This window comes from Giraffa tippelskirchi, chromosome 8 (genome assembly GCF_054371585.1).
Source record: "Giraffa tippelskirchi isolate mGirTip1 chromosome 8, T2T-mGirTip1v1.2.pri, whole genome shotgun sequence".
NCBI classification, from domain to species: domain Eukaryota; kingdom Metazoa; phylum Chordata; class Mammalia; order Artiodactyla; family Giraffidae; genus Giraffa; species Giraffa tippelskirchi.
This window is the reverse complement of record NC_137282.1, coordinates 144,040,526-144,066,705: the sequence shown is the minus strand read 5'-3', so window position 1 is coordinate 144,066,705 and position 26,180 is coordinate 144,040,526. Positions and strand designations below refer to the sequence as shown.

Below are 26,180 nucleotides of genomic sequence, written 5' to 3'. Positions count from 1 at the left end.
TTAGCTTCAGAACCAGCCCTGCAACTATCTCCAATAAAATGTTTCCTACAGCATCTGGAATCACTGTAATGGTTTTCAAATCCTATCTGGAGCTCAAACTCATATTCTCTCTCTCTTCTTCCTCACTGTGACTGTCACAGATGGTGTATTGACTAAATACCTGGACCCTTTGGATAGAAGATTTACCTTCCTAGATCCTTGGAAGGTTGTTACCTGATGACTCTCAACTGTCATCCTTCTTTAGGAATTGTCTCAGGTCAAGGTCACATTTCATTTTCAAGGGCAGTCTATATCCAATTATTGGTCTATGAGAGGTATAAGAGCCAAGATCTGACTTCTCAACTTGGGACACATCTAAAGGGCCCATTCCAGTGGTGGAGACCCCCCCGGGAGTAGATAAACGCCCTTTTGCACTTGCACTGCAGCCCCATTTTTTCCTCTGATAAATTTTGATTCTTCATTGCTTCTCAGGTGTTCACCCTGAGATAGTGCCCCAGTAAAGCTTCTGAATGCAAATCCCCATCTTGGAGTCTTTCCAGGGAACGCAAAATGCAGTAGTTGGTACCAAAAGTATCTGAGAAAGAAAATGCTGAGTTTTGTTTTTTGTGGGGTTTTTTTGCCACACCCATGCAGCAAGTGGGGATATTAATTCCGTGACCAGGGATGGAACCCATGCCCTTGAAGTGGAAGTGCAGTGTCTTAACCACTGGACTGCCAGAGAAGTCCCTAAAATGAGATTTTTGAAGCTGGATTATCCATCTGGTTGACAGTGAAGGGACTGGTGGAACACAAACAGCCACTGGCACAAAGTAGCAATTTTTAAAACTTTCACCCAACCTGAACTGAGATGCTATACCAGTGGATATGCAAAAGCAGATGTGATGTATCAGGTGCTTGATAAATATGGGAGAGATGGTAATAATAATGTAATAAAATTCTTCAGTAGAAGAAACTGATGCCTTGGAGAGAGATGATTAAATGCCGAGGATGATAAATCATCAAATAAAGTAAAAGTCACTCAGTTGTGTCCAACTTTTTGGGACCCAGGCCAGAATACTGGAGTGGGTAGCCTTTTCGTTCTCCAGGGGAATCTTCCCAATCCAGGGATTGAACCCAGGTCTCCCACATTGAAGGCAGATTCTTTTACTAGCTGAGTCACAAAGGAAGCCCATCAAGTAGAGTCTAATGTGAAAGCCAGAGTCTCCATAGGAGGGTATAAAGAAACTCTCATATCCTGCAACTCAAGGGCACAAAAAGCTAAAGTTCAGCTCCAAGATTTAATCACAGGAATAGCAGGACTCCAAAGTAGGTTAAATTCTCAAACTAGATTATCTTCTATGCCTAGGTCATGGCCTCAATTGGAAAAGAACAGAATATTGAGACATTGGATGGAGACATCTGGTGGGATGCATTCTTGTTGCTGTTGAGTCGCTAAGTCATGTTCGACTCTTTGCGACCCCATGGACTGTAGCCTGCCAGGCTCCTCAGTCTATGGGACTTCCCAGGCAAGAATACTGGAGTGGGCTGCCATTTCCTTCTCCAGGGGATGCATTAGAACATCTAAATCTCCAGATTTCCCAAGATCCTTTGAGTTTTTTAGACGTAGCCCAATCCTCCTTATCAAGGGTTAGTTAGTCTTTCTTACTTGAAGACAATGCAGAGATCTCTCCTCTGCCAAACATGTGCCTCTGCCACCCATTCAGCATCCTTCCATTCAGAATAAATTCTAAGTGTTCTGGATCAAGGAGAGTAGAATGCAAAGTTAGTTGATGTAGAATATACTGATACTAGAGCATTCTCCCAAAGTACAGAATTTTTATACGCTGGCAAGAACTCAACGTACTGTTAGGATTCTCCTGCTTAAAAAAGCAAAAGCTCTCACTAAATGTGGTAAGAATGCCAGGACTCTTGAGATTGATGGCAGAAAGAGGGATCAAAAACTCAAAGAAGTGGACATGCTAGAGTGGATTTACCATGTAATATTGGAAAACCCACTAGATGAATGCGTAACAGGAGAGCCAAAGGATATTCTGTTTGAGGGTGGGGGAAGGCATGTGCTGGGAGAGGAACACTACCATTACTAAGAAGTTCCATGGTGAGTGTCCTCTATTGGCCCTGCGCTGGTAATACAAGATTCTGCTACAGGAGTGGCTTCACTGACAGCAATGGGACTTATAGGATCTTGAGACAATTCAGCCCAGAAATAGCAGCACTCAATTGGTCAGAATCTGGTCAGTGTGTGCATGTGCATGCGCCAGGTGTGGGTGTGCAAAATTACTGTAATGAAAGACAATTTCAGAGAGGTAGCCAACTTTGTAGACTGTTGAGATAGTTAATAAAATACAGCATCCCTAGAAACAAAATAGATGGGCAGCCAACAAGCATATCACTGTCTACACAGAAGAAATCAAGGTTAATCAGAAGACTGAGGGTAGATGCCCCAGTTAAAAATAAAATCGCAATACCTTGCTCAGTTTCTGATCTTAAACCAGTTTTCAGATCTGACGTCTTGGATTAAAGGAGAAGCCAAATCCTGAGGACCCTGCAGTGCCACTGAAAATATATAGTATATAATTCCCCCATTTCTTTCCTAAATGGACTTATAACCATTTACTCAACAATCATAGACTCAACAAAGAGAAAAACCCTCAAATTCCGAGCGTAGGGCAGAGCCGAGACAGAGGTGATGCAAGAAAGTAGACCTGCTGAGATGAAAAATCCCCGGGAATTCGGAAGCAATGAAAATGCACTGTGGTCTTACAGACTGAGTACACACTCCTGAGTGGAAAGATTCCTGCCTTTGTGGAACCAATGTAATTTTTTTTTCCATTCAAATGCTTTCAAATAAGTCTGAATTTAGAGAAGCCGTGGGAATATGAGCGGAAAATCAAGATGGAGATGACTGCGACGCTCAACCGCGGCTGCATCTCTCTACTGTGGGGGAAACGGCGGCAGATTGGCTGATGTCAACTGATCAAAGACTGCTGCTGTGTATCGCATATCAGATTCACAGATTCATATCAGAAGGCACCATTTTATTCATAATATTGACTACCTTAAACAAATCTTCATCTGTGAAAGTATATTCACTTACACCACCCCAAACCCCTACCTAGCGGAGCTCCAGTGGCGCAATCGGTTAGCGCGCGGTACTTATAAGACAGTACATTTGTGAGCAATGCCGAGGTTGTGAGTTCGAGCCTCACCTGGAGCAAATTTTACTACCCTCTACCCATATGAGATAGGTTAAATTTGAGGTCCCCACAAAGAGATCAACGGTTGGGATTTACTTCCTAGAGCTTGGTTGTGGTTTGTCTTAAAATTCTCTGCTTACGGTCATGCAGGATCTAAGTACCATCCTAAAATTCTCTGCTTACGGTCATGCATGATCTAAGTACCATCTCGCTGATTTAGGTGCCTTCCTTCTTCCGACACTTGGGCAATTTAACTTTTGTCTCTTGCCAAGACTGTTTCACAGTAATAAACTACGTCTGACTTGTCAGTTATGTGAAATGTGGACGATCTTAGTTTTTAAACGTATCTCAGTGGAAAATTTCCTGTATTTGAGCCTGCTTTCCTCAGTTTCTCCACTCTTCAGAGCTTATTACTCTTTATGAGTCCATGCTGCCTGGAGATACATCAGACACTCAGGTACTCAGTCTCAGAAAAGGAGTTGAACTAGGAGTCTGTGTGTGGGTCACTTAATCTCACCCTCTGGATCTTAAACATTATCAGAGTCATCCTGAGACAAGGACATGGAGCTCTCTGGCTTTACAAAAATTTATAATTGCATGTGATCAAATGCTCAGCACTGTCAGTGCTTTTTCAGCTGCTGCTACACTTTGGAGTGCTTACATTCTCCCTGGCCCCACCCTGAGCTGCCCACCAGGTAAACGTGGGTTCAAAACAAGGTTCACAGACCAATTCAGATTAACACTGGTAAAGAAGTGATAATGGATAATTTACTTACCAAGATATATCAGTAGTGGCTATTCACAGTGTTGTTTTTAGTGTTAAATGAGATAACAAATCATTGTTTGATTGTTGTTGTTCAGTCACCAAGTCCTATCACAAACTCCCACTATGCATGTCCCTTTGCAATGTGATTGTGCAGCAGCTACCATCAAGAGGTGGAGTCTGTTTCCCTCCTTGTATGTTAGCTGACCTTGTGATTTGGCCAATAGAAACGCTGTGGTAATGGCGTTGTGGGAGTGAGGTTGTGGGAGTTTCAATGTTAGGGTTCAAGAGCCTTATAACTTCTCCCTTTGCCATCTTGGGACCCTGAGACATCATGTGAAGAAATCCCACCTAACTTCCTGAAGGATGGAAGATGATGTGAAGAGAGAGTCCCAGTCATCCCAGCCATTCCAGAAGACACCCTAGACAGTGAGTGGGAACATTTTGGACCATCTAGTCTCAGTCAGGCTGTCAGATAACTGCCATCAATGAGTGACCACAAGCAAAACCAGCAAAAGAATTGCCTAGTTGAGCACAGCCCAATAACTGACCTGCAGAATTGTAAACTAAATATTGCTTTAAGTCACCCACAAAATTTGGGTGAGGTTTGTTACAAAGATGTAGATGACTGACATAAGCATTTAGCATGGAATTAGAATCCATAACAAGCAAACAGATTGATTTAGTGAGTAAAATTACCCGTAAAGAAAAGCCCAAGTCCAGACATCTTTACTGTTAAATTCTACCATTTTTTAAAAATTGATATTAATTCTTTACAAACTCTTATGAAAATTGGAAAAGGAAGCCATTATTACCCTGATGCTAAAGTCAAACAAAGACATCATGAGATGAGAAAACTACAGACCAATATCTCTTATAAACATGGACATAAAAATTCTCAACAAAATACTAACAAACAAAATCCAGCAACAGATGAACGTATTACAAAAGGGCCTGAGGAAACGTTTGAGGATGGTGTCTTTGTTCATTATCTCTTCTGTAGTAGTGGTTTCACGAGTTATACATATGTCAAACTACAAGTTTAAATACATTTAAAGAAAATGTATGCTTCAATTAAGCTGTTAAAGAAGTACACTTACCAGAAAAAAATCATTACAGCATTCGGCATGAGCAGTTGTAGATTTTTTTCTTCTTTCTCTCTTTCCTATACTGTGGAAGAGTTGTGTCTGGTTAGACTTATTTCTTCTCTGAATGTTTTAAAGAAGTTCTCAGTAAACAGAAGGACATGTAATTTTCTCAGTAGGAAGATTTGACAAATAATTCAAAATATTTCATGGTTTAAGATCATTTAAAATTGCAATTCCTACTTGAATCTAATTTGAACCGTCATATTGTTCTATGAATGTGTCCATTACACCTAAATATTCAAATGTATTTGACCACGTTCTTTCCACTTGTGCAGAAGCTGCTTCCTCTTCATTATAATTTGCCTGACTGATCTCTTCTCATGGTTCCAGGTTTCTGTTTTAACCCTGGCTCCTCAGATAATGCTTAAAGTTCAACTAATTCATCCCGCAACGTGTGGGAGAACCCACAGCTGGTCTTTGAGAACACACAGAAGGACGGTACCCGTCTCAGGTGGCATCCATGTGAATCAGGAGCCAGCTCCTCTAAAATGTGGCGAGTTTTCCTGTCGAAAGGGGGCGCCATTTAAACTGACTTCCAAAAAGCAAATCTCAACATTTTCAGCGTCAAAGTACAGAGAGGCACCTGAAAACCAATGAAAGAGTCGTACGCTAAAGTAAGAGACGTCCAGACACTGCCGGACGAGGAAAGTAGAATTCCTTGACATTCGTGCCTTGTGGCACCCTCCTCACTCACTGGGTCCACCCAACCTCCTGGAAGAGGGTCCAAAAGACCAGGGCTGGCGCTCTTCGCAATCCCCACACCTGCGTGCCTGCTTCACCAAGGACTCCTATAGTACAAAAGGCTCGATGGAGAGGGCTGGTGCCGACCCCACATACTGAATCACTTATACCCAAAGGGAGATCTCTGGAGTGCTCTGATGCTATAATTTGGAATTTGAGAGCTGGGACAGTGATATCTGGGTAAAGGTAGCAGGAGTGTGAAAAAAGAAACCACAACCACGAAGGGATTCGAACCCTCAATCTTCTGATCCGAAGTCAGACGCCTTATCCATTAGGCCACGTGGTCCTCCACTCTCAAAATGAAGGAAAATATTACAAGTATTGAGAATCTGGGCTATTCTTGTTACTGTAACTCTTAGGAAAAGATAATTTTTCCATCAACTTTACTTAAAAGATTGTGTCATTGGTACAAAATCCAAGTAACTTCTTTTAAGAAGTTATGGTTACAGACTAGGGCAAAATGGAAATTCCGCTTTTCTCCAAACTCCTACTCTTAGCCTGACACCAAATTTCTTTTCTGAACAAAATCTTACACTTGCATTGTAATGCCTCTTCAGTCGGTTGATTAACCTGTAAAGTGAAAATTACAAAAAAAAAAAAACAAACCCAAAAAACAAAACCCACCGCTCCTGGCATCCTCTCAGCTGGGCGCCCAATCCTGCCAAGACGTCTTCAATTAGGATTGAATTGAGAAGCGTCATCTTAGGCCTGGCCCTTCTTGGAAACCACGAAGAACAGGCCCACTGAGTACCCTCCAGGGACACCTTAGTAAAAACCCCAACGATTGTACTTACTGAGCAATTATGTCCCTCCTCTTGTGCAGCCACTGGGTTTCGGGGTTGTGTGACTGAGAGGGAAGGAACTATTCTTCAAGTTAGAAAGGTTGGACTTTGAGTCAGTTTGTTGTGGTTGTCTGTTTTCTTTCCGGCTCATTTCCCCCAGCCACTCTCATCTCAGCGGATCTCAACCCCCCATTAGTGATGGCGCGGGCGAGGAAAGCACACGGGTGGTGGGAAGGCGTGCGGGAGGCCTGGAGGAGTTACTCACACTGCCTGCTTTGGACCCTGTTCCTGAGGGGTCTGGTGGGCGCGGTGAAAGCAACCCAGATGGAATCTGAGGCATTTGGGGGGCCTCATCCCCCATTATTAGGAACTGTGAGGGCCTGATATTGGTCTTCATCTACCCTGCCTTCTCAGAGCATTCGGGCTCCCCACACTGAAAAGTTGAGGTTACATAGATTTTTCACAATTTAGAGATGCTGGAGAAACAGCGTTTTCTCAAAAGCTTCTGAACAGGAACTGCACCCTGAAGAGGCTGCTCTCTTTTGCTTGCTTTCCAGGAAAGCACCACCCTGGTTCTCTGGTCCATAGCAGGTCAATGTGACAGACTGTCTGGAGTCTGTCCTTAACCCAGCCTTCAGTAAGCATCCAGGAACTGAAATCTAAAAGATGAGAAAGGTTGCTGCTGCTGCTGCTGCTGCTGCTAAGTCGCTTCAGTCGTGTCCGACTCTGTGCGACCCCATAGACGGCAGCCCACCAGGCTCGGCCATCCCTGGGATTCTCCAGGCAAGAATACTGGAGTGGGTTGCCATTTCCTTCTCCAGTGCATGAAAGGGAAAAGTGAAAGTGAAGTCGCTCAGTCGTGTCCGACTCTTAGCGACCCCATGGACTGCAGCCTACCAGGCTCCTCCATCCATGGGATTTTCCAGGCAAGAGTACTGGAGTGGGGTGCCATTGCCTTCTCCGTGAGAAAGGTTAGCAAAATATAAAATAAAAAGCAAAAGAAGAGTATATCCAAAAGGTGGATCAGAATGTGCAAAGGTGTAAGAAATTTTGCCCAATTAATTTGAAGTTTTAAATGAAATCATAAATTCTGCAACAACAAAAAATCAATTAAATTTCACTAAAGAAAAAATAACGTCATCTTAGGTCATCTTAGGCCTGGCCCTTCTTGGAAACCACGAAGAACAGGCCCACTGAGTACCCTCCAGCGACACCTTAGTAAAAACCCCAACGATTGTACTTACTAAGCAATTAGAAAATGTCCCAAACCATTACATTAATCCATAAATACTCAAAGATTTTCCCCACAGTGAAAACTCCAAACACAGATATTTTAATCTGAAAGTTCTATAAAACATTACAGGGAAAATAATTTCAATTGCACGCAAATACTTCCAAGTATAGTAACAGAGGGAAGCCTCTCCATCTCATTTTATAAGCCTACTTTCATTCTAATGAAATCAAAGCCAGGAAACATGAAGAAATTAAAGGGAAAATGTTTACCTCAGTATAGACAGAAAGAGCATTTAATAAATTTCAGTGTCCACTAATGAAAAAATAATCTGGAAACAGAAGGAAAGTTTTTTAACCTGATTTTTAAAATACAAAAATAGTCTGCAGAAAACATAATACTTAAAGGCAAAAAATTCAAAACATTGTTTGAAATTAGGAACACATTGAGTAAACCAGAAATTACCACTTGTATTCTCTACCAGAAAAGACCCTGATGCTGGGAAAGATTGAAAGCAGGAGGAGAAGGGGACGACAGAAGATGAGATGGTTGGATGGCGTCACCAACTGGATGGACATCAGTTTGAATAACTTCTGGGAGTTGGTGATGGACAGGGAAGCCTGGTGTGCTGCAGTCCATGGGGTCGCAAAGAGTCGGACACAACTGAGGGACTGAACTGAACTGATTCTCTACTAGACAAAAGGAAAGCCAAAAAAAAAAAAAAAACCAGCTGTGATGACTAGAAAGGAAGAAACAGAACCGACTTCTTCTTTTTAACAGATCGTGTTGGCAACCTACTCCAGTATTCTTGCCTGAAGAATCCCACAGACAGAGGAGACTGGTGGGCTACAGTCCACGGGATCACAAAGAGTTAGACACAACTCAGTGACTGAACACACACACATACATATGCTTATGTACAAAGATCAAACAGAAAAATTATTATAAATAGTGTCAAAGTTTTACCACATTTTCATGACAGCTATAAAAATTTAGTTATATGCAATAAAGAAATGTCTAGAAATCACACAAAATGAGATATTATGATAATATTTCAATAACAAGGAAACATTCCAAAACAAATACAACATGGTTTCATCTATAGAAACTACAAACTAAGCATACTAAATAATCTATTGTGTTAAATACATATATTAGTAGTAAAGCTTAAAAGCAAGGGACTGAATGGGAAGGAGGCTCTAGAGGGAAGGGATATATGTATACTTAAAGCTGATTCATGTTATTGTACAGCAGAAGCGAATACAACATTGTAAAGCAATTATACCCAATTAAGAAAATCAAATTTTAAAAAAAGAACTAAGAACTCAGCCATGTGCATGAGAAATCTTGGGAATAAATTATCCAGTCCCTTCAGATGGCTGCATCCAGTTCCTGGCTGAAAAATTAACTGCAACCCCATGAGAGATCTCCAAGCCAGTGCCACCCAGCTAAGCTCCTTCTAGATTTCTGATGCACAAAAATTGTTTGAGAACAAATGTTTATTGTTATTTTAAGGTTTTAAAAAAACAGCAAGGGAATGATAATCACAAGCATTAATATAGTAGTTATCTCAAGTGAGAGAGAGATGTAAAGTGGAGTGGGGCAAATGGAACTTATAAAATAAAGGCAATGTTCTCTTTCTTAATTTGTGGCTTTGTTTTTCTTTTTAAATTATTTTTAATTGAAATGTAACAAACATGCAGGAAAGTGTCCAAACACAAGCATATACAGAATACTTACATTTATGTAGATGTATATCTGAATATATATGTCTGTGAGTGAAAGTTACTCGCCAGAATACTGGAGTGGGTAGCTGTTCTCCTCCCCAGGGGATCTTCCCAACCCAAGGATCGAGCCTAGGTCTCCTGCATTGTGGGTGGATTCTTTACCAGCTGAGCCACCAGGAAAGCCCTTATATATGTATCTATAGGAAGGTCTGATGTTGAAGTTGAAACTCCAATACTTTGGCCACCTCATGCGAAGGGTTGACTCATTGGAAAAGACCCTAATGCTGGGTAGGATTGGGGGCGGGAGGAGAAGGGGACGACAGAGGATGAGATGGTTGGATGGCATCACCGACTCGATGGACATGGGTTTGGGTAGACTCTGGGAGTTGGTGATGGACAGAGAGGCCTGGCGTGCTGCAATTCACGGGGTCGCAAAGAGTCGGACACGACTGAGCGACTGAACTGAACTGAACTGATAAATGTATATATCACTGAATATTTACAAAGAGAACATGTCTATGAACTCTCACTCAGATCTTTTGTTCCAATTTATTGCCACTATTTCTATCAAATTGAATCAAGAATTAAGTTTTGTCACCTAAGTTGTTTGTGTCAAGAAATACCAAAAGCCCCTCTCATGTGCCTCCTAACTACTTTCTTCTTAAGGGTAATCACATTTTGGACTCTGATATCATCTATTAGCTTTGCACATTTTAAATAACATATAAATAGAATTTTACAATACGTACTCTCATGTCTGGCTACTTTTGTGCAGCACTATGAGGTTCATCCATGTTGTTGCATTCAATGATATTATTTGTATTTATAGTCATACACATATATAATCATATTGTATTAATATGCCACAATTTATCCATTCTAGTGGTGGATATATGAGTTATTTTCAGTTTTTGAAAATTGTGAATAGGGCTGTTAGGAACACTTTTGTATATACTTTTCTGTGGACTTGTACACAGATTTCTATTGACAGCTGTAATTAAGAAATTGACCCCATTTTTTATATTTGCTGACAGCTTTCAAGACCCATCACTCTCACATCTAAGCCAGCCCATAAGTGCTTAAGCTTTCTCAGAGGAAAGATCAAATCACGTTAGTCCTGGTTCTTACTCAGGAATCTTCACTCCTCTCTCCCCTCCACAGCCTGCCCTCTAACCCTGTAAAAACCAAAGCCCATCACTCCTCCTTGCTCTTCCAAGCCATTTTGGACTTACCTGAGAGCCTCCCCTAGTCTCCCCAGAAAACTTCATTATGTGAAAGGTTAATGTTTTCATATCTCCCTGGAACATATGTAGCATTATCGATCTCACTATTTGAATCATTTGGGTTCGGTGACCATTTCATTTCAGCTGAATGATTGCAAGATAGATGTGCACTCATGAGTGGACTTACAGAGTCACAACAAGTGACTTTACTACACTTTTTTTTTGCAAGCAGCTTATATGATTTCCATATATCTGTAATTACATGTAAGAGAAATAGACAAACTGAAAATGGGAAAAAATAAAATGACAAACTAGATAAAAAGATAGATGAAAAACAATTATCCATAACCAAACAAACTTGGCTGGTGAATGCAAGACTCTATTTCAACTCTATTTCAATGCTATAGAAATGCTAGCGCCTGCTGGGCTAATGAAAAAAATTTCATGTTGATTCAGGTTTTCTTTTGTTTACAGAAAGTTTCTTTTTTTAATTGAAATATAACTGACCTACAATTCTGTGTTAGTTCCAGTTGCACAATATGGTGATTTGATATTTCTATTACAAAATAATTACCATAACGCGAGTTACCATACAAAGATACTACAATATTTTTTTTTTTACTGTATTCCCCATGTTGTACATTTTACCTTCATGACTGATTTATTTTGTAACTGGAATTTTGTATCTCTTAATCTCCCTCACCTATTTCACTCATCCCTCCACGCCCCTCCCCTCTGTCAACCGCAGTCAATCCATGTTGCCCGAAACTGCGAGAATGTGCGTATTCAACACCTCTCTGACCCCTCCCGGGATGGGGACAACCATCCCATAATGGAGGTGAAGCAGGTTTATTTATTTCCCCAGAAAATGACCTTCGTAAGTTCACTTGCCTTTTTGTGACGGGAAGAAGAGGGTTGCAGAGGTTTACGATCATTCTTAGGGGTCTCCCTTTTTCGGGATCGGGAGGAGGCAGTAGGGTGGTACTGTAGTACTGAAATCAGAACAGAAGAGAATTGTAGTACTGAAATCTTCATCCTTTCTCAGGAACAAAGAAGCATGCAAAATAGGCCCTACTGGGACTCGAACCCAGGATCTCCTGTTTACAAGACAGGCGCTTTAACCAACTAAGCCATAGAGCCACGTAAGATATAACCTCCGAAAGAAACTTTTAATCATCAATTTTCTTTGTTACTTTGAAAAATATCTGGACCTTTTCCAATCTTACTTATATACAGGTTGTGCCCATTTCAGTGACTGAACAAAGGGCTTGACAATGTGATGATTACTATGCCTCACAGCGACCTAGAAGTTAAAATGAGGCCACAGACTCCACATCCGAGTCCTGAATTTGAGTAAAAATATTGTAATACATTATATTTCTATAGCACTTTGGAATTTACCAAAATTTGCCTCTCTGAACATCAAAGGCAGCCCCAAATACTGAGCATATTGTCATTCCTATTTTATATTCAATTCCAAAAACGTTTAAGGACGTGTTCAAGTTTGCACAGATAGCGAAGAACTGGAGTTAAGATGAACTTATTTTCTGATGCTAATTCATTATCATCTGAGTCACCAGGGAAGCCCTCTGATGCTAATTCAACCACATTGTCAGTCAGCATTTTCGCATGCTGCAGAAACAAACAACTCCAAGACTCATGGCAGCTTAGAGTAACACACGCTGCTCCTGCTATTTGTCTACTGTGACTCCGCCCATGAGGGAGCCACCTCTACCTGAAACGTTGATGGTCTCTTGACAAACGAAGAAAAATAATATGGCAAATCAAGAACTGTTTCTTGGTGCCCAAAAGTAACATGTCAATTCTGCTCACATTTTATTATCCAGAGTGAAATAAGTCAAATCTCATATCTGTGGAGTGAGGCAGTACAATCATATCCCAGGAAGAGGCAGTAAATACTTTTGAAAATAATAATTTTTCACAACTACCATCCCATATAGTCTCATTTATGAAACTCAGAACTTTTTTCTTTTTAAAAATGTATTTGTCCATCTCTTCCTTGTCTGTGTTGAAAATGTTCAATTTTGTGGCTTTTAAGTTTTTAGTTTGGGAAACATGAGTATCAGTTTGTAAAGATAAGCTGGGCTAATGTGGGCACTGTAGAAATTCAGTCAATATAATCTATCATTGCTATGTATTTGGGATGGGAAGTAGGAGAAAAGATGAAAGATGAAACCACAGTTAGTTAAGAAGAGTAAGAACAAGGTAGTTCTTGACAGCAGCTGTACACCCAGGTACACTCTCATCTGAGACTGTGATTGACTACTTTGCATATGGCTAATAGTAAACACTATTAATAGTGAACACTATCACAACGAATATAGAACATTTCATCACCCCCCAGAATTCTCTCCACAATACCTCACTTTTACTACTGTATTCAACTACTGTTGAATAAACATGATACATTTTGTTCTGTGAAAGGACATTAAGGGTTTTTTCCCATTGAATTTTTATAAGCATTTGATGGTTTTCCCCCACTTTACCCACTTAAACACTGCATCTAAACATACACCTACAAAACAAACTTATCATCAACTTCCAACCAAGCCACCCAAGATCAGTTTTACAAATTTAACATCTTACTGACGCCCACCCTGCATTCAAATTCTAATTCTACCCCTTGAATTCACTTCACTGATCAAGTCTGCCATTTCAAAGAAACTATTCCCCATCTTGAAGTCATCTTTTAATTTTAATAACTTAATAAAATACAATAATAAAAATACATACAATATACAAGACCAAAATTTTTAATGTTAGAATGAACAGATTTAAAATTACATCCTAATAAATATAACAAATTTAACAGGGAAAATAAGAGAAGTATAAAAACTGTACACTTCAGTGTACATATAGGCAATTTATATACAGAATTGCTAATTTAATCAAAACTTTTCATAGTTCCATAATGCCTATATGTATACTTTGAATTAACAAATTATAAATTAGTATTTAAAATTTTTAATGTGATAAGTGAGCTTGCTTTTTACTTGTTAATTTGTCTAATCTAGGTTGGATTGATGACAATGCTACTCTCAAGGGATAATGTATATTTAAACTGTTTCTATGTTTTGTTTTAATAACACTTAAGGTAGAGAACCCAGTCTCACAGAGGTATGTTGAGGGGAACAGAAGAAGAGATTTTAAAGCAATCTCAGCAAGCTCAGGATATTCATTTTTAACTTTTATCCAAAATGAAGCAAGTGATGCTGTATTTTCAAAATTCATTTTCAATCCTTCATCAGTAGCCAGCTTCAACAACTTATCCTGTAGGATTGTAGTTAAATTTAAATTATCTTTTGATGAAAGAAATGGATTTTGTATCCATGAATTTCCTATGCGGGGATCTTCTTTTGAAGGAAAGTACAATTCAAAACAATCTAACAAATTTGTAAGATGTTCACTGACAACTTTTTGTAGATGTGCAATATCAAAATCATTACCTACTTCATTGATAACTGTTGTTAAATTATGGAACATGTCATAACAGTCTGTAGAAACTCTTTTTTTCCAAGCTTTTAACTTTTGTTTTTGTCCTTCAATCTTATCTGCCATTGAAAAACATGTAGCATTCTTTCCTTGCATGCAAACATTAAGATCATTAAAAATACTGAAGATATCAGATAAATAAGCAAGTTTGGCAATCCAATTCACATCTTTGAAAAGTTGGGACCAAACTGGCTTCTTGCTTTGCAGAAATACTAAGAGTTCATTTCGTATTTCAAACAATCTTGATAGAACTTTTCCCCAGGATAACCACCGTATTTCAGCATGCAATAACAGTTGCTTATGATCAGCTTCCATATAATCACACAATAAAGAAAATAATCTTGAATTTAATGCATTAGATTTTACATAATTCACAATTTTTACTATGTCAGTAAGCACACTATTCAGTTCAGCTGATATTTTTTTCATAGCAAGACTTTCTCGATGAATGAAGCAATGTGTTATTTTACATTCTGGTGCAAGTTCTTTAATCTGGGTAATCACTTCAGAATCTTTTCCTGTCATTGAAGCAGCACCATCAGAACACACTCCTACACAAAACTTAAATTCCAAACCACATTTGTTGACAACATAATTCTTCAGAGCTTCATACAGTTCTGAGCTAGTTGTGTTTGTTGGTAAAGAGGCTGAAAAAAAGAATTCTTCCTTTATATCATCATCATGTTCAAACCTCACATATACTAAAAGAATTATCATGTTAGCAATATCTCTGCATTCATCAAGTTGCAATGAAAAATACTTGGCTAGTTTTATTTGTTCTATGAGTTGGTCTTCCATATCCTTCGCCAGTTCCTGAATACGTCGAGCTATGGTGTCATTGGAAAGTGGCACTTGAGCTACCTTCTTTGCTGCAGATTCACCCAACATTTCTAAGCAAACTTCTTTGATGCAGTCCTTCACTAGTGTCTCAGCAATTGTGTATGGTGTTTTAGACTTAGCAACCGGAAGTGCTACTTTATAAGAAGCCCTCAAAGCACTAATGTTTATATGAGAAACATTGAGCACATGCTTTGGTTGGCTTTTCAATTCGTTACTCTTTCTTTCAAAGAATTCTTTTGGTTGTGAACTTATTTCTTTATGTTTTGAATATAGATGCCGCTTAAGTTTCGATGGTTTCATCGCTTCATTAGCCAGTACATCTCCACAAATAATACACTGTGGTTTCAGCACTTCACCATCAATTATGGCTATGAAACCAAACTCAATATATGAGGGATCATACTTCCGAGTGAAGCTAGTATGAACTCTTTTGGTTTTCACTCCCTCAAGATGACTTCCATTGTTACCATTTCTTTTGCTACTATTGCCATATTCAGAATAGGTGTGTCTTTTCTTCACAAAAAAGTCCAATGAAGCTTGTTTTGTCACCTGCAAATTAGAATTAAAAATAAGCAATACAAATTTTACTTTCCTCTTTATTAATAATGTTAAACTAAAAATTAAAAACTAGGCTTGCATCATCAAAAAATCTACAAATAATAAAATCTGGAAAGATGTGGAAAAAGGAACTCTTCTTCTACACTGTTGGTAGGAACGTAAACTGGTACAGCCACTATGGAGAACAGTATGGAAGTGCCTCAAGAAACAAAAAATAGAGCTATTGTATGATCCTGCAATCCCACTCCTGGGCATATATTCAGAGAAAACTATAATTCAAAATGATACATACACCCCAATGCTCATTGCAGCACTATTTACAATAGCCAAGACATGGAGGCAACCTACAGGCCCATGAACGGATGAAAGGATAAAGAAGATGTAGTACATACATACAATGGAATATTATTCAGCCATAAAAAGAATGAAGTAATGCCATCTGCAGCAACATGGATGGACCCAGAAATTATTATATTCAGTGAAGTAAGCCAGAAAAAGAAAAATAAATAAATGACAATGCTTTTAAGTGGAATCTAAAAAAAAGATACAAATGAACTTATTTCCAAAACAGAAAGAGACTCACAGACATAGAAACAAACTTATAGTCAGTTACCAAAGGAGAAAGACAGGGGAGGGATAAATTAAGAGATTGGGATTAACATATATATACTACTATATATAAAATAGATAACCAACAAGGTCCTACTGTATAGCATAGGGAATATACTAAATATTTTGCAATGACCTATAAAGGAAAAGGATCTGAAAAAAGACTGTGTGTATATATATATATACACAACATGTATATACATATACATATATATACACAACATGTATATACATATACATATATATACATATATAAACTGAATCACTGTGCTGTGCTGTATACTTGAAACTAACATAATATTATAAATCAACTATACTTCAATTTTTAAAAATTTTACAAAACCAGGCTTGATTAAAAACAGAAAAGTGATTTTAAAATTAAGTTATAAAGATAAGTAAATGCTTACATTTTCTCAGTTTTACACACTTTTGGGTTACAGTTGACAAGCTAAACAGCATATCACACATTTTAATGTGAACCTATTGTGCTTGACTAATTTACAACTGCTATCACATGTGATTCACCTTGAGAGTTTAACATCAAAACTGAATATTCTATTTGAAAAGATGAGTTCATTAATCATGTGCTTGGTATCAGCAATGTCATACTGTTGTAATTTCCAAGTACTCTCAATATGTGTACTTACCTCATTATGAACTAGTATGACAGTTTGCAGACTAGTACTGATCTGAAGAACAAACTCTGAATACCACTGGCCCAATTCATGTGTAACCTTCATATTTCAAAACACTAACCTGAACACATATTAGCTCTACTTTATAAAACCTACTGATTAAAAAAAATCTCTTTGGCCTTATTTCACACTCTTCATTTTAATCATAAAACCAAACTTTCCCAACACAAACTCATGTCTCCCAACCCAAGTTTATCATTCCCTGCCCTTCCTAAATATTTCTTCACTTGACCTGAGATGCCCCTTCTTAGCTTACCTCTCCACCCAAACTTACATACAACTAAAACAATGTAACAGTAAGTTCATCTGTTCCCAAATTTATCCTTCTGTAGAAACATACCACCAGGCATACTATTTGTCCCCTGGATCTGAGCTTTCTCATCCCCCCAAGAAATGCTTGACATCAGAAAGAAGAGATACTACTGCTGCTCACTCCAGAGCAATAAACAAAGCAGCATCCAAGATTATAACTTCCAACTTGAAAAATGAGTGGAGGGAGGATGTTAAAAGTAATTGACCTTTTTCTGGAGAAAATATATCCAAGATGGCCATCATTGTGCTTTAGTGTGCCATGTCAAAACTTTCTCACTCATCATGATCACAGTAAAGTAGAAAGAGGCTCTTGCCTTGCTTTGATCTACAGCAAATTCTTTGATCTACACTCAAATTCTTACCCAATCTCCTACTTTGTCTGATGAAAACGGTGTCTCCGATGGCTTTAACATTTTGAAAGGTTGAACTGTCAAACTTCTTGGAACCTCATCATGTTTCCTTTTCATTGCAGTGGTCTGGTAGCAAAGACTACAAGTTATTTTGTTACAAAAACCCTCAGTCTCATGTTGAGAGGGCACTCCACAGATTGGATGGATGTTTCTACAACATGATTCACAACTGTTAGCACCTATGCATTCTTTTCCACAACCCATACATGATAAAAAATTCAGTCTGCTTTCAGGAACAGTTTTTTGGGCTACCTTAGGAGTAATAGAAAGAATCTCTTCAATATCACTACTATCTGTTCCAATCTCAATGTTTTCTTCATACTGGGCTGTTAGAGTACTTTCTGATTCTTTATCAGCCTGTTCCAATTCATTTTCGTTGTTCAGGCTGGCAACAAGTTCTTCAGTTGACTGAGAATGAGAGAGGCCCAGTTTAGCTTCAGAGCTAAATGCACCCTCACATAGAGTCTGTTGCATGCCTGTGTGATGGGGTTGATTTTGGGTCATTTGAATAAACCACAAAAATTCAGCCCAGTGTGATGAATTGTTAGTTTGCATCCAGGAGATAATCTGATTTTGGATATCCTCATTAACTTGATTTATAGAACTTAGGTTTTGGCAAGGCTGAGGATTCCCATGAACAATTTTCAGTTCTGGCCAAATATTACTAAGTTCACTGACAATCTGTCTTGAAAATTCCCTTCCACTGTCAGACTGTAGAACACTGGGAGCTCCAATAATTGTAAAAATATCTAAAAGAGCATGTGCAACCTCTTTAGGCCTTTTAGATTTTAATGACCGCAAAAAACTCAAGTTTGCACGAAAATCTTGATAATGCATAATAAATTTATACTCTCCATCAGGATTCAACTGCATGTCTATAAGATCGACTTGGCATCTTGAGTTAACTTCTTTAATTGGCTTTGATGTTAGAACTTTCTTGAGTTTTGAATTTTTCTGTTGGCATGGTTTGCAGAGTGTCAAGTATAGCATTATAACTTCTTTTGTGATGTTCTTGTATTTTGCTTGTAACTCTTTTTCCATGCGAGTACGTCCACCATGTCCAATGCTGAGATGTGTATCATGCAATATGTCAAATAAGTCCTCACTGTGTAAATAATACCGTATTTTATCTGTTTCCCCATTTATAGCCTCAATTAGCTTCTCATGACCTTCTACAATGATCACATCAAATCTAGCCAAGCGCCGGTAGTCAGTTGATTCTTTTTTTTCCTTAGCCTTAGCTTCTTTCACTTCCCTGATTAATTGACAGTACTTTGCTTTAGAAAATATCTTGGTGTTATTACTCTTGTTTTCCAGTAACACTGCTAAGCTTCTGAAGAACTTTTCTCTCATGTTTTCTGGTTCGATTTCTGCTTCATTAGTATCTAAACTACTAAAGTTATCATCACCCATGCTTTGAGACATCATGGAAAGCCACAAATATGATCCTAAAATATAAATGAAAAACCAATTAGAATATTTGGGAATATAATCTAAATACCATGTTGCCCAAATAACCACTAGAGCTTGGATTAGAAGTATATATGAACACACAAGAGGGGCAACACAATTTTGATTAAGAAGTCTACCTTTGGAGGAATAAAGAGAGGTAGCCAGGAACAAAAAGTTCTGATAAAGAGTAGAAAGCCAGGTTATGACTTTCCAGAGCAGTATCCAGGGTTAACCTTAAAGTAAAGCACTGTTTTATATAAAACAGAAAACAAGTTGATGTTATTATTTTCTCATTTATTTATTAATTACACAAAAACTATTTTTTGGCTAAAGAAGTATCAGAAATACAGTAATAGGTTTTTTTATAGCATGGTAGTTTTTTAATTAATTAATTTACTTATTTTTGGCTGCATCCAGGTAGGTCTTAGTTACAGCATGCAGGGGGGATCTTTTGTTTCAGCACCCCAACTCTCCAGCTGTGTCACAAGGCTCTGGAGCCCACAGGTTCAGCAGTTCCTCCATGGCACAGGGGATCTTAGTTCCCTGACCTCCACTGCAAGGGGACTGGACCACCAGGGAATGGATGCTTAACTACTGGACCATCAAGGAAGTCCTAATAGGTGTTTTTGTCTTTTTTTTAAGTCTCAGGCTATACCACATTTTGTTTTATTCAGTCATGTTAGCTGGTATAGCGATATCTGGGGCTTAAGTTTAAAGATCATATATTTACATCAGCTCCCTTTTGGTGCTTGTAAAGCTATAAACCCAATATAAATATGCTTACTACTGATTTTGATAAAGAAAGAGCAGCAGATAAACGTGAAGTAGTGAAAAATCTCTGGCTTAATATAACATATTAAAATAAATGTTTAGACTATTCATAATAATAGAAACATTTAAATAAATCAAATTTGGCTAGTCTTAAGGAAGCTATTTTGAAAAAATAAAAAAGAATAATTTGGAATCAGCATATAACCTCAAAAGTCTTATAGATGTTTGGAAAAAATACTTTTTCTCAAGTCATCATTGTTTGATAATTTGCATACCAAATATTGAACTGGTAAATTAAAATAATTCTCAAATGTTCATAATTTCCAAAGCTTCAAAACTGCGTGTTTTGGCCTCATTTAAACTCTCAATTGTTCCAACAAGACCTCCTTGATCATTTAAGCTTACAGTGAGTTCTCCTTTCTTGAAAATATAATTTATCAATAACATAAACTAGCACTGTAGCACTTTTTTCTTTCACTGTTTCATATGTACAACTGACAAGACTACAAGTTTCTAAAGAAGCAGGGATCACTTTTCCTTCTAGTATTTCTTCCACTATTTAACATTTTACTACAAAGAAAAGTGTTGGATAGGGAGTTCCCTGGTGGTCCGGTGATTCAGACTTGGTGCTTTCACTGATGTGGCCTGGGTTCAATCTCTGGTCAGGCAACTAAGATTCTGCAAGTCAAGCCTTGGGGTGTAGCCAAAAAAAAAAAAGTGTTGGATAAAAATTTGTTAATTAGCTTTATAATGAAGATGACAACACTCCTGAAAAGTGCTATTTCAAAATGTGACTGAAAAGACCATTATATAGATAGTATTTCTTTCCACACTGATACATTTTGCATCATGTTATGGAGCCATGAACATAAAGGAAGGTAAACAAGGATAAACCAGGGGGAAGAAAGAAATATAAGGCAATGTAAATGAGAACCAAGAGAATATGAGCTTCAGAAATTAGTACAATCAATATTAGTAGGTCTATGATAAACAGAAAATATGGAGTTGCTAGGGATATAAGAAAAGAAAAAGGGAAATCAATTATACTTAGGCCTTTTGGAAAAGACAGGTGCTCCAGAACCAAGCCAGCCTGCACTGCTGCCTCTACCACACATTACACTGTTAATAGTTCTTAGATCTCTAGTGGACATGGACTTCAGAAATTCCATTTTATTTGGTAGGATTTCTAAGTAATATTTCCAATCTTAAATAGCCATATGTAACAAGAATTGGCTATAGCAGAGGCTATAGAAATGGGACCCATGGCTATACTGACAAGTGATCCCCATTTATATACAGAGGCATCTCTAATTTATCTATCCATAGGTACTTAATTCCATTGCAAGTTATCCATGAAAAATACTGTGTTCAATTATTTTTTACATTATTGTCTGATTGCTTAAGTCAAGTTCATTAATAGCATTACACTACACTGGTTGACCTTTCCCTTCAGCTATATTCAGTAGAAGCTGCAATGGAATAAAGTTTGATAACCTTTCAATGAATGGGCCCTTCCCTCTCCCAAATCTCATCCTCTTTCCAAAGACTAAATTGTCCTCACCATTATCTTGAAGTAGGTGTGACTCTGGAGATTCACATTCCATTCTGTCTTCTATAGACTGGAGATGGGTACCTAAGGACTCCTTTGCAGTATCCAGAAGAGTCTTTTCTTCCATAGGAGCTTCTTGCTTGTATGTGCCCTGTGGGACCTGGGAATAAATAGGTACATTTGGAAATTAATATAATGTTAATAATATCACTGCATAAACCATAGCTAAACCTTAAAACATTTTTCTACTGAAATGGAAAGGATGTAAGAAGAAAAAGTCTTCACTGAATTCTTAAGAGGAGTGCTAGATAGAGTAAGAAGAGAAATAAAAAATGCTGGAACAAATAAGGCCAGAGCCACACAACAGAAATTGGGCAGGAGTAGATATGCAAACCTATGCTTTTTGTTTTGGGGACTAACAATGGAAACACACTAAAGGAATATTCCCTAAACTGTGATAACTGGAAGAAAATTGTAAATGAGTTTCAGTAGGAGCAATTTAAAGTAAATATTTGGGGTGAAATTATCTAATAATGACTAATGAACCCAGGAAGAAATCAGACAGTTGTTTTAGACCAAATGTGGAAAACATTAGCCCACTGTGTTATGTATGGATGGAGGGGAAAAAGCCAATCAAAGTGGGTAACTGTGTTGGGTGAAAAGAAAATATTATCTTCGCCTTACGCCAATCATCTAGTACTCGTGTATAATTAAATTCACCCTATTGTCTCCAAATATACAGTTGATCCTTGGAAAATATTGGTTTGACCCTTAGGGGGTCTATCTACAAAGGAATTTTTTTTCCAATAGCAAATGCTACAGTACTACACAATCCTTGGTTGGTTGGATCTGCACATGCAGGAGCAGATCTGGAAGAACGGTGTATAGGGATGCAGGTCAAGAAGCAACAGTTAGAACCAGACATGGAACAACAGACTTGTTCAAAAGTGGGAAAGAAGTAAGTCAAGGCTGTATACTGTCACCTTGCTTATTTAACTTATATGCAGAGTACGTCATAGAAATACTGGACTGGATGAATCACAAGCTGGAATCAAGATTTCTGGGAGAAATATCAACAACTTCAGATATCCAGATGATACTACTCTAATGGCAGACAGCAAAGAGGAACAAAAAAGCCTCTTGATGAGGGTGAAAGAGGAGAGTGAAAGTTATTGCCACTGACTTTAAATAAACACTGTCTTTAATATAAAAGCATGTTTGGGAATCCCTTGGTGGTCCAGTGGTTAGGACTCAGCACTTTCACTGCAGTGGCCTGGGTGTGATTCCTGGTTGAAGAATTAGGAACCAAGATACTAAATACACACACACACACACACACACACACACAAACACACACATATAAACATGTTTACCTCCAAGTTATCTATATGGTACTGCTTGTTACACTGGTATTTGCTTACCATATTCTTGGGAAACCAGAAGTAAGAACCTATTTAAAGCTCTAATGTTATCCCTCCTTCAGCCTTTATATAAGTTGATTTATTAAACCTTTGTAAAATATAATTCTGTAAATCAGTTATCATACCATTCAATAGGTATGTCTATCTGGACTGTGTTACAGTCTAATATCTGATTGTGCTAAGTCTAGAAATGATAGTCAGAGGACAACAAGAAAATCTTGTAATAATCCAGGAAGGTGGTTAACAGCCAACTGTTTGGCACAGTTTGTTATCAGTAATCTATATTGTTTCTGTCTGGCCTTTCAATCATTTTAACGTTGTTATTTGTGTTATCAGCTTACTATAGCTTTTTCTTTAAATAATGTCTTTGCCTATAATTTACCAGATGAAGTCTAAAGCTTCAGTGCCATTCAACAAAAGAAAAAAAAAAGTAATAAAATTTGTGTTATAGTGTGTTGTACTATTTTAGTTTAGGAGAGTTTTCATTGACTTGTAGATCTTTTACTCACTTCTACACATGGATCTTTGTTAGTCGTGTAAGCAACAGGTAAACTGGGAGAGAGATGTGTTAGGTAGATTCTATTCTATTCTATTCTAATGAAAATAGGTCCATTAATGAAAATAAGTATTCAACAGCCAATAACTTCCCAAGGATGTCTTAAGAGAATAGCAGCCTCTGGGACTAATCACATCCCCATGGTTAATTCTAAAACTGAGCAAGAATGAAAGTTAAAAGGAGGGGAGGAGCTGTTACCTCCTAAGAACCAGAATTCTGATTTATAGTTATTTAATATACCTTAACGGAGAAGGCAATGGCATCCCACTCCAGTACTCTTGCTTGGAAAATCCCATGGATGGAGGAGCCTGGTAGGCTGCAGTCCAAGGGGTCGCTAAGAGTTGGACACGACTGAGCAACTTCACTTTCACTTTTCACTTTCATGCATTGGAGAAGGAAATGGCAACCCACTCCAGTGTTCTTGCCTGGAGAATCCCATGGACCGCGGAGCCTGGTGGCTGCCGTCTATGGGGTCTCACAGAGTCGGACACGACTGAAGCGACTTAGCAGCAGCAGTAGCAACGGAGAAGGAAATGGCAACCCACTCCAGTACTCTGGCCTGGAAAATCCCATGGATGGAGGAGCCTGGTAGGCTGCAGTCCATGGGGTCGCTAAGGGTCAGACACGACTGAGCAACTTCACTTTCATTTTTCACTTTCATGCATTGGAGAAGGAAATGGCAACCCACTCCAGTGTTCTTGCCTGGAGAATCCCAGGGATGGGGGAGCCTGGTGGGCTACCATCTATGGGGTTGCACAGAGTTGGACACGACTGAAGCAACTTAGCAGCAGCAGCAATATACCTTAAAGTGAAAAGAACACAAATAACTCTAAAACTGGAGGCTTTGAGTATGGCATCTAGTTCCAATTCTTTAAGTGTGCCACTTACAGTGGAAGTAGCCTGGCCACTTCACATCCCTGACAAAACCACTCTCTTGCAAATAGCCCTGTAGAAGCCATATTGCACTCAAATAGAACATTTCAATAGTTTTCCTTGCCAAATATTCTTAACTTGGTTAATTTTTAAAATTTCCCTCACTGGGCTTTGGTTTTACAAAAATAATTTCTCATTCACATGACATTTGAATCTAAAAATGTGCATAAAATCAAGCATTCTAGCCTATCATGCAGGAGACATCAAATGAGAAATAAATATTTTTCTTAATACAATTTTTATTGTAAGTGTTATAAACTTAGAAAAAGGTGCATAACTCATAAATGTAGAGCTCAATGACATCACAAAGTGAACTACTCATTTAAAAAAATAGAACTTTACCAGCATCTCAGAAAGCTACTTGTGTCCCACCCTCTTCACTCAATTTATCTACTACTCTGACATCTATCATCAAAGATTCATTTTGCTTTTTGGACTTTACAGAAACAGAATCATATAATACACGCTTATTTTTGTCTGGGTTCTTTTGCTCAACATTATATTTGTGAAATTCATCCACATTGTTGAATGTAGCACTTGTTCATTCATTTTCATTATTGTATAGTATTCAATTTTACAAATACACCATGATATATTCATCCATTACAACTTTTAATGGACATCTGTGTTGTTTAGAGTTCTTGGCAATTATAATAATGCTGCTATGAATATTATTTTGCATGTCTTTGAATGTGTTTCTGTAAGATATATACCTTGTAGTAGGTTTGCTGGATCATGGAGTATGGTTACACTCTGTAGATATTTCCAAAATGGTCATAACAACTTATTCCTATCAGTAGTACACAGGCATTCTACTAGCTCAACATCCTTACTCAAATTTGGTCACATCAGCAGTGGTTACCAAGTTTGTTTTAATTTGCATTTTACTGATCACTGTGTGCATGCGTGCTAAGTCACTTTAGTCATGTCTGACTCTTTGCAACCCCATGGACTACAGCCCGTGAGGCTCCTCTATCTGTGGGATTCTCCAGGCAAGAATACTGGAGTGGGTTGCCATTTCTTCCTCCAAGGGATCTTCCCAACCCAGGGATTGAATCTACATCTCTTGAGTCTCCTGAATTGGCAGATGGGCTCTTTATCACTGCCATCTGGGAAGCCCAAAACAGACTTGCCTCAGGAGCCACCAAAATTTGAACTTGGATCCCTGGATTCAGAGTCCAGAGGGCAAAATACTGTCAGAACTATGAACTCTAATAATTCATATTCACCAAGCAGAACAAGATGCTCAAATAAAGTCTAGTAAAAGGTGTCAGAGGACGTCAGTATTCTATGGGATGGCTTGAAAATTTGGGTCCATGGATATTAAGCCCAAACTGCACATAAACGAGAAAATTCCAAAAGGAAACAGTCAATGATATCTGAATGAAAGCCAAGATGCATTATAACATTATGGTGGGATTTAAGGAACTTATGTGTCATGTTCCTTTTCCCCAAGCTGGACACCATGTTATAAACTTACTTCCTCTTCTTAGACAGAGCAAAGTATAGAAGAAACCAATTTTCTTTTAAAACAAAAATTCATAAATGGTTGAGTCATTTCCCTTTGGTAAGTTTTTCCCTTCTCTGGTCTTAAGAATAAAAGATCTTATGTAGATTTCTTTATATAGTATAATAGCATGCATCTCAGTTTGCCTAAATGTTTCCATAACTGAGGTAAAGAAGGTCCTGGAGGGAAAGACATAAGTCATCTGGGAGACAGGGAAACCTATTTATAATTAAACAGTCTTATCA

General features: G+C 38.2%; 1 protein-coding gene and 3 non-coding genes across 12 annotated transcripts in view; 1 reads left to right on the top strand and 3 right to left on the bottom strand.

The window, feature by feature from the left end:
* The window catches only part of SCAND3 (SCAN domain containing 3), a 48,960-nt gene that overhangs the window by 16,395 nt on the left and 6,385 nt on the right, over window positions 1-26,180 (bottom strand). The window contains exons 2-6 of one of the 9 annotated variants that reach the window (XR_014062889.1): window positions 21,531-21,678; window positions 17,699-19,194; window positions 11,701-11,801; window positions 6,641-7,287; window positions 5,058-5,127 (exon numbers count right to left, since the gene is read on the bottom strand). Coding sequence is in view for 6 of the 9 variants with exons in the window: in XM_081522993.1 (XP_081379119.1) it covers window positions 13,795-15,711; window positions 17,699-19,194; window positions 21,531-21,678; window positions 23,736-23,879 (3,705 nt within the window). In the remaining 3 variants the exon portion in view is untranslated. Of the gene's footprint in view, window positions 1-5,057; window positions 5,128-6,640; window positions 7,288-10,818; window positions 11,062-11,287; window positions 11,802-13,569; window positions 15,712-17,698; window positions 19,195-21,530; window positions 21,679-23,735; window positions 24,298-26,180 lie in introns of those variants that run through there. The other 8 variants (XR_014062891.1, XR_014062890.1, XM_081522997.1 and 5 more) reach the window with 8 other exon arrangements.
* TRNAI-UAU (transfer RNA isoleucine (anticodon UAU)) lies at window positions 3,121-3,214 on the top strand. The gene is made up of 2 exons: window positions 3,121-3,158; window positions 3,179-3,214. It is a non-coding gene; the product is annotated as a tRNA-Ile (tRNA).
* Window positions 6,060-6,132, bottom strand: TRNAR-UCG (transfer RNA arginine (anticodon UCG)). Its single transcript has one exon. It is a non-coding gene; the product is annotated as a tRNA-Arg (tRNA).
* Window positions 11,876-11,949, bottom strand: TRNAT-UGU (transfer RNA threonine (anticodon UGU)). Its single transcript has one exon. It is a non-coding gene; the product is annotated as a tRNA-Thr (tRNA).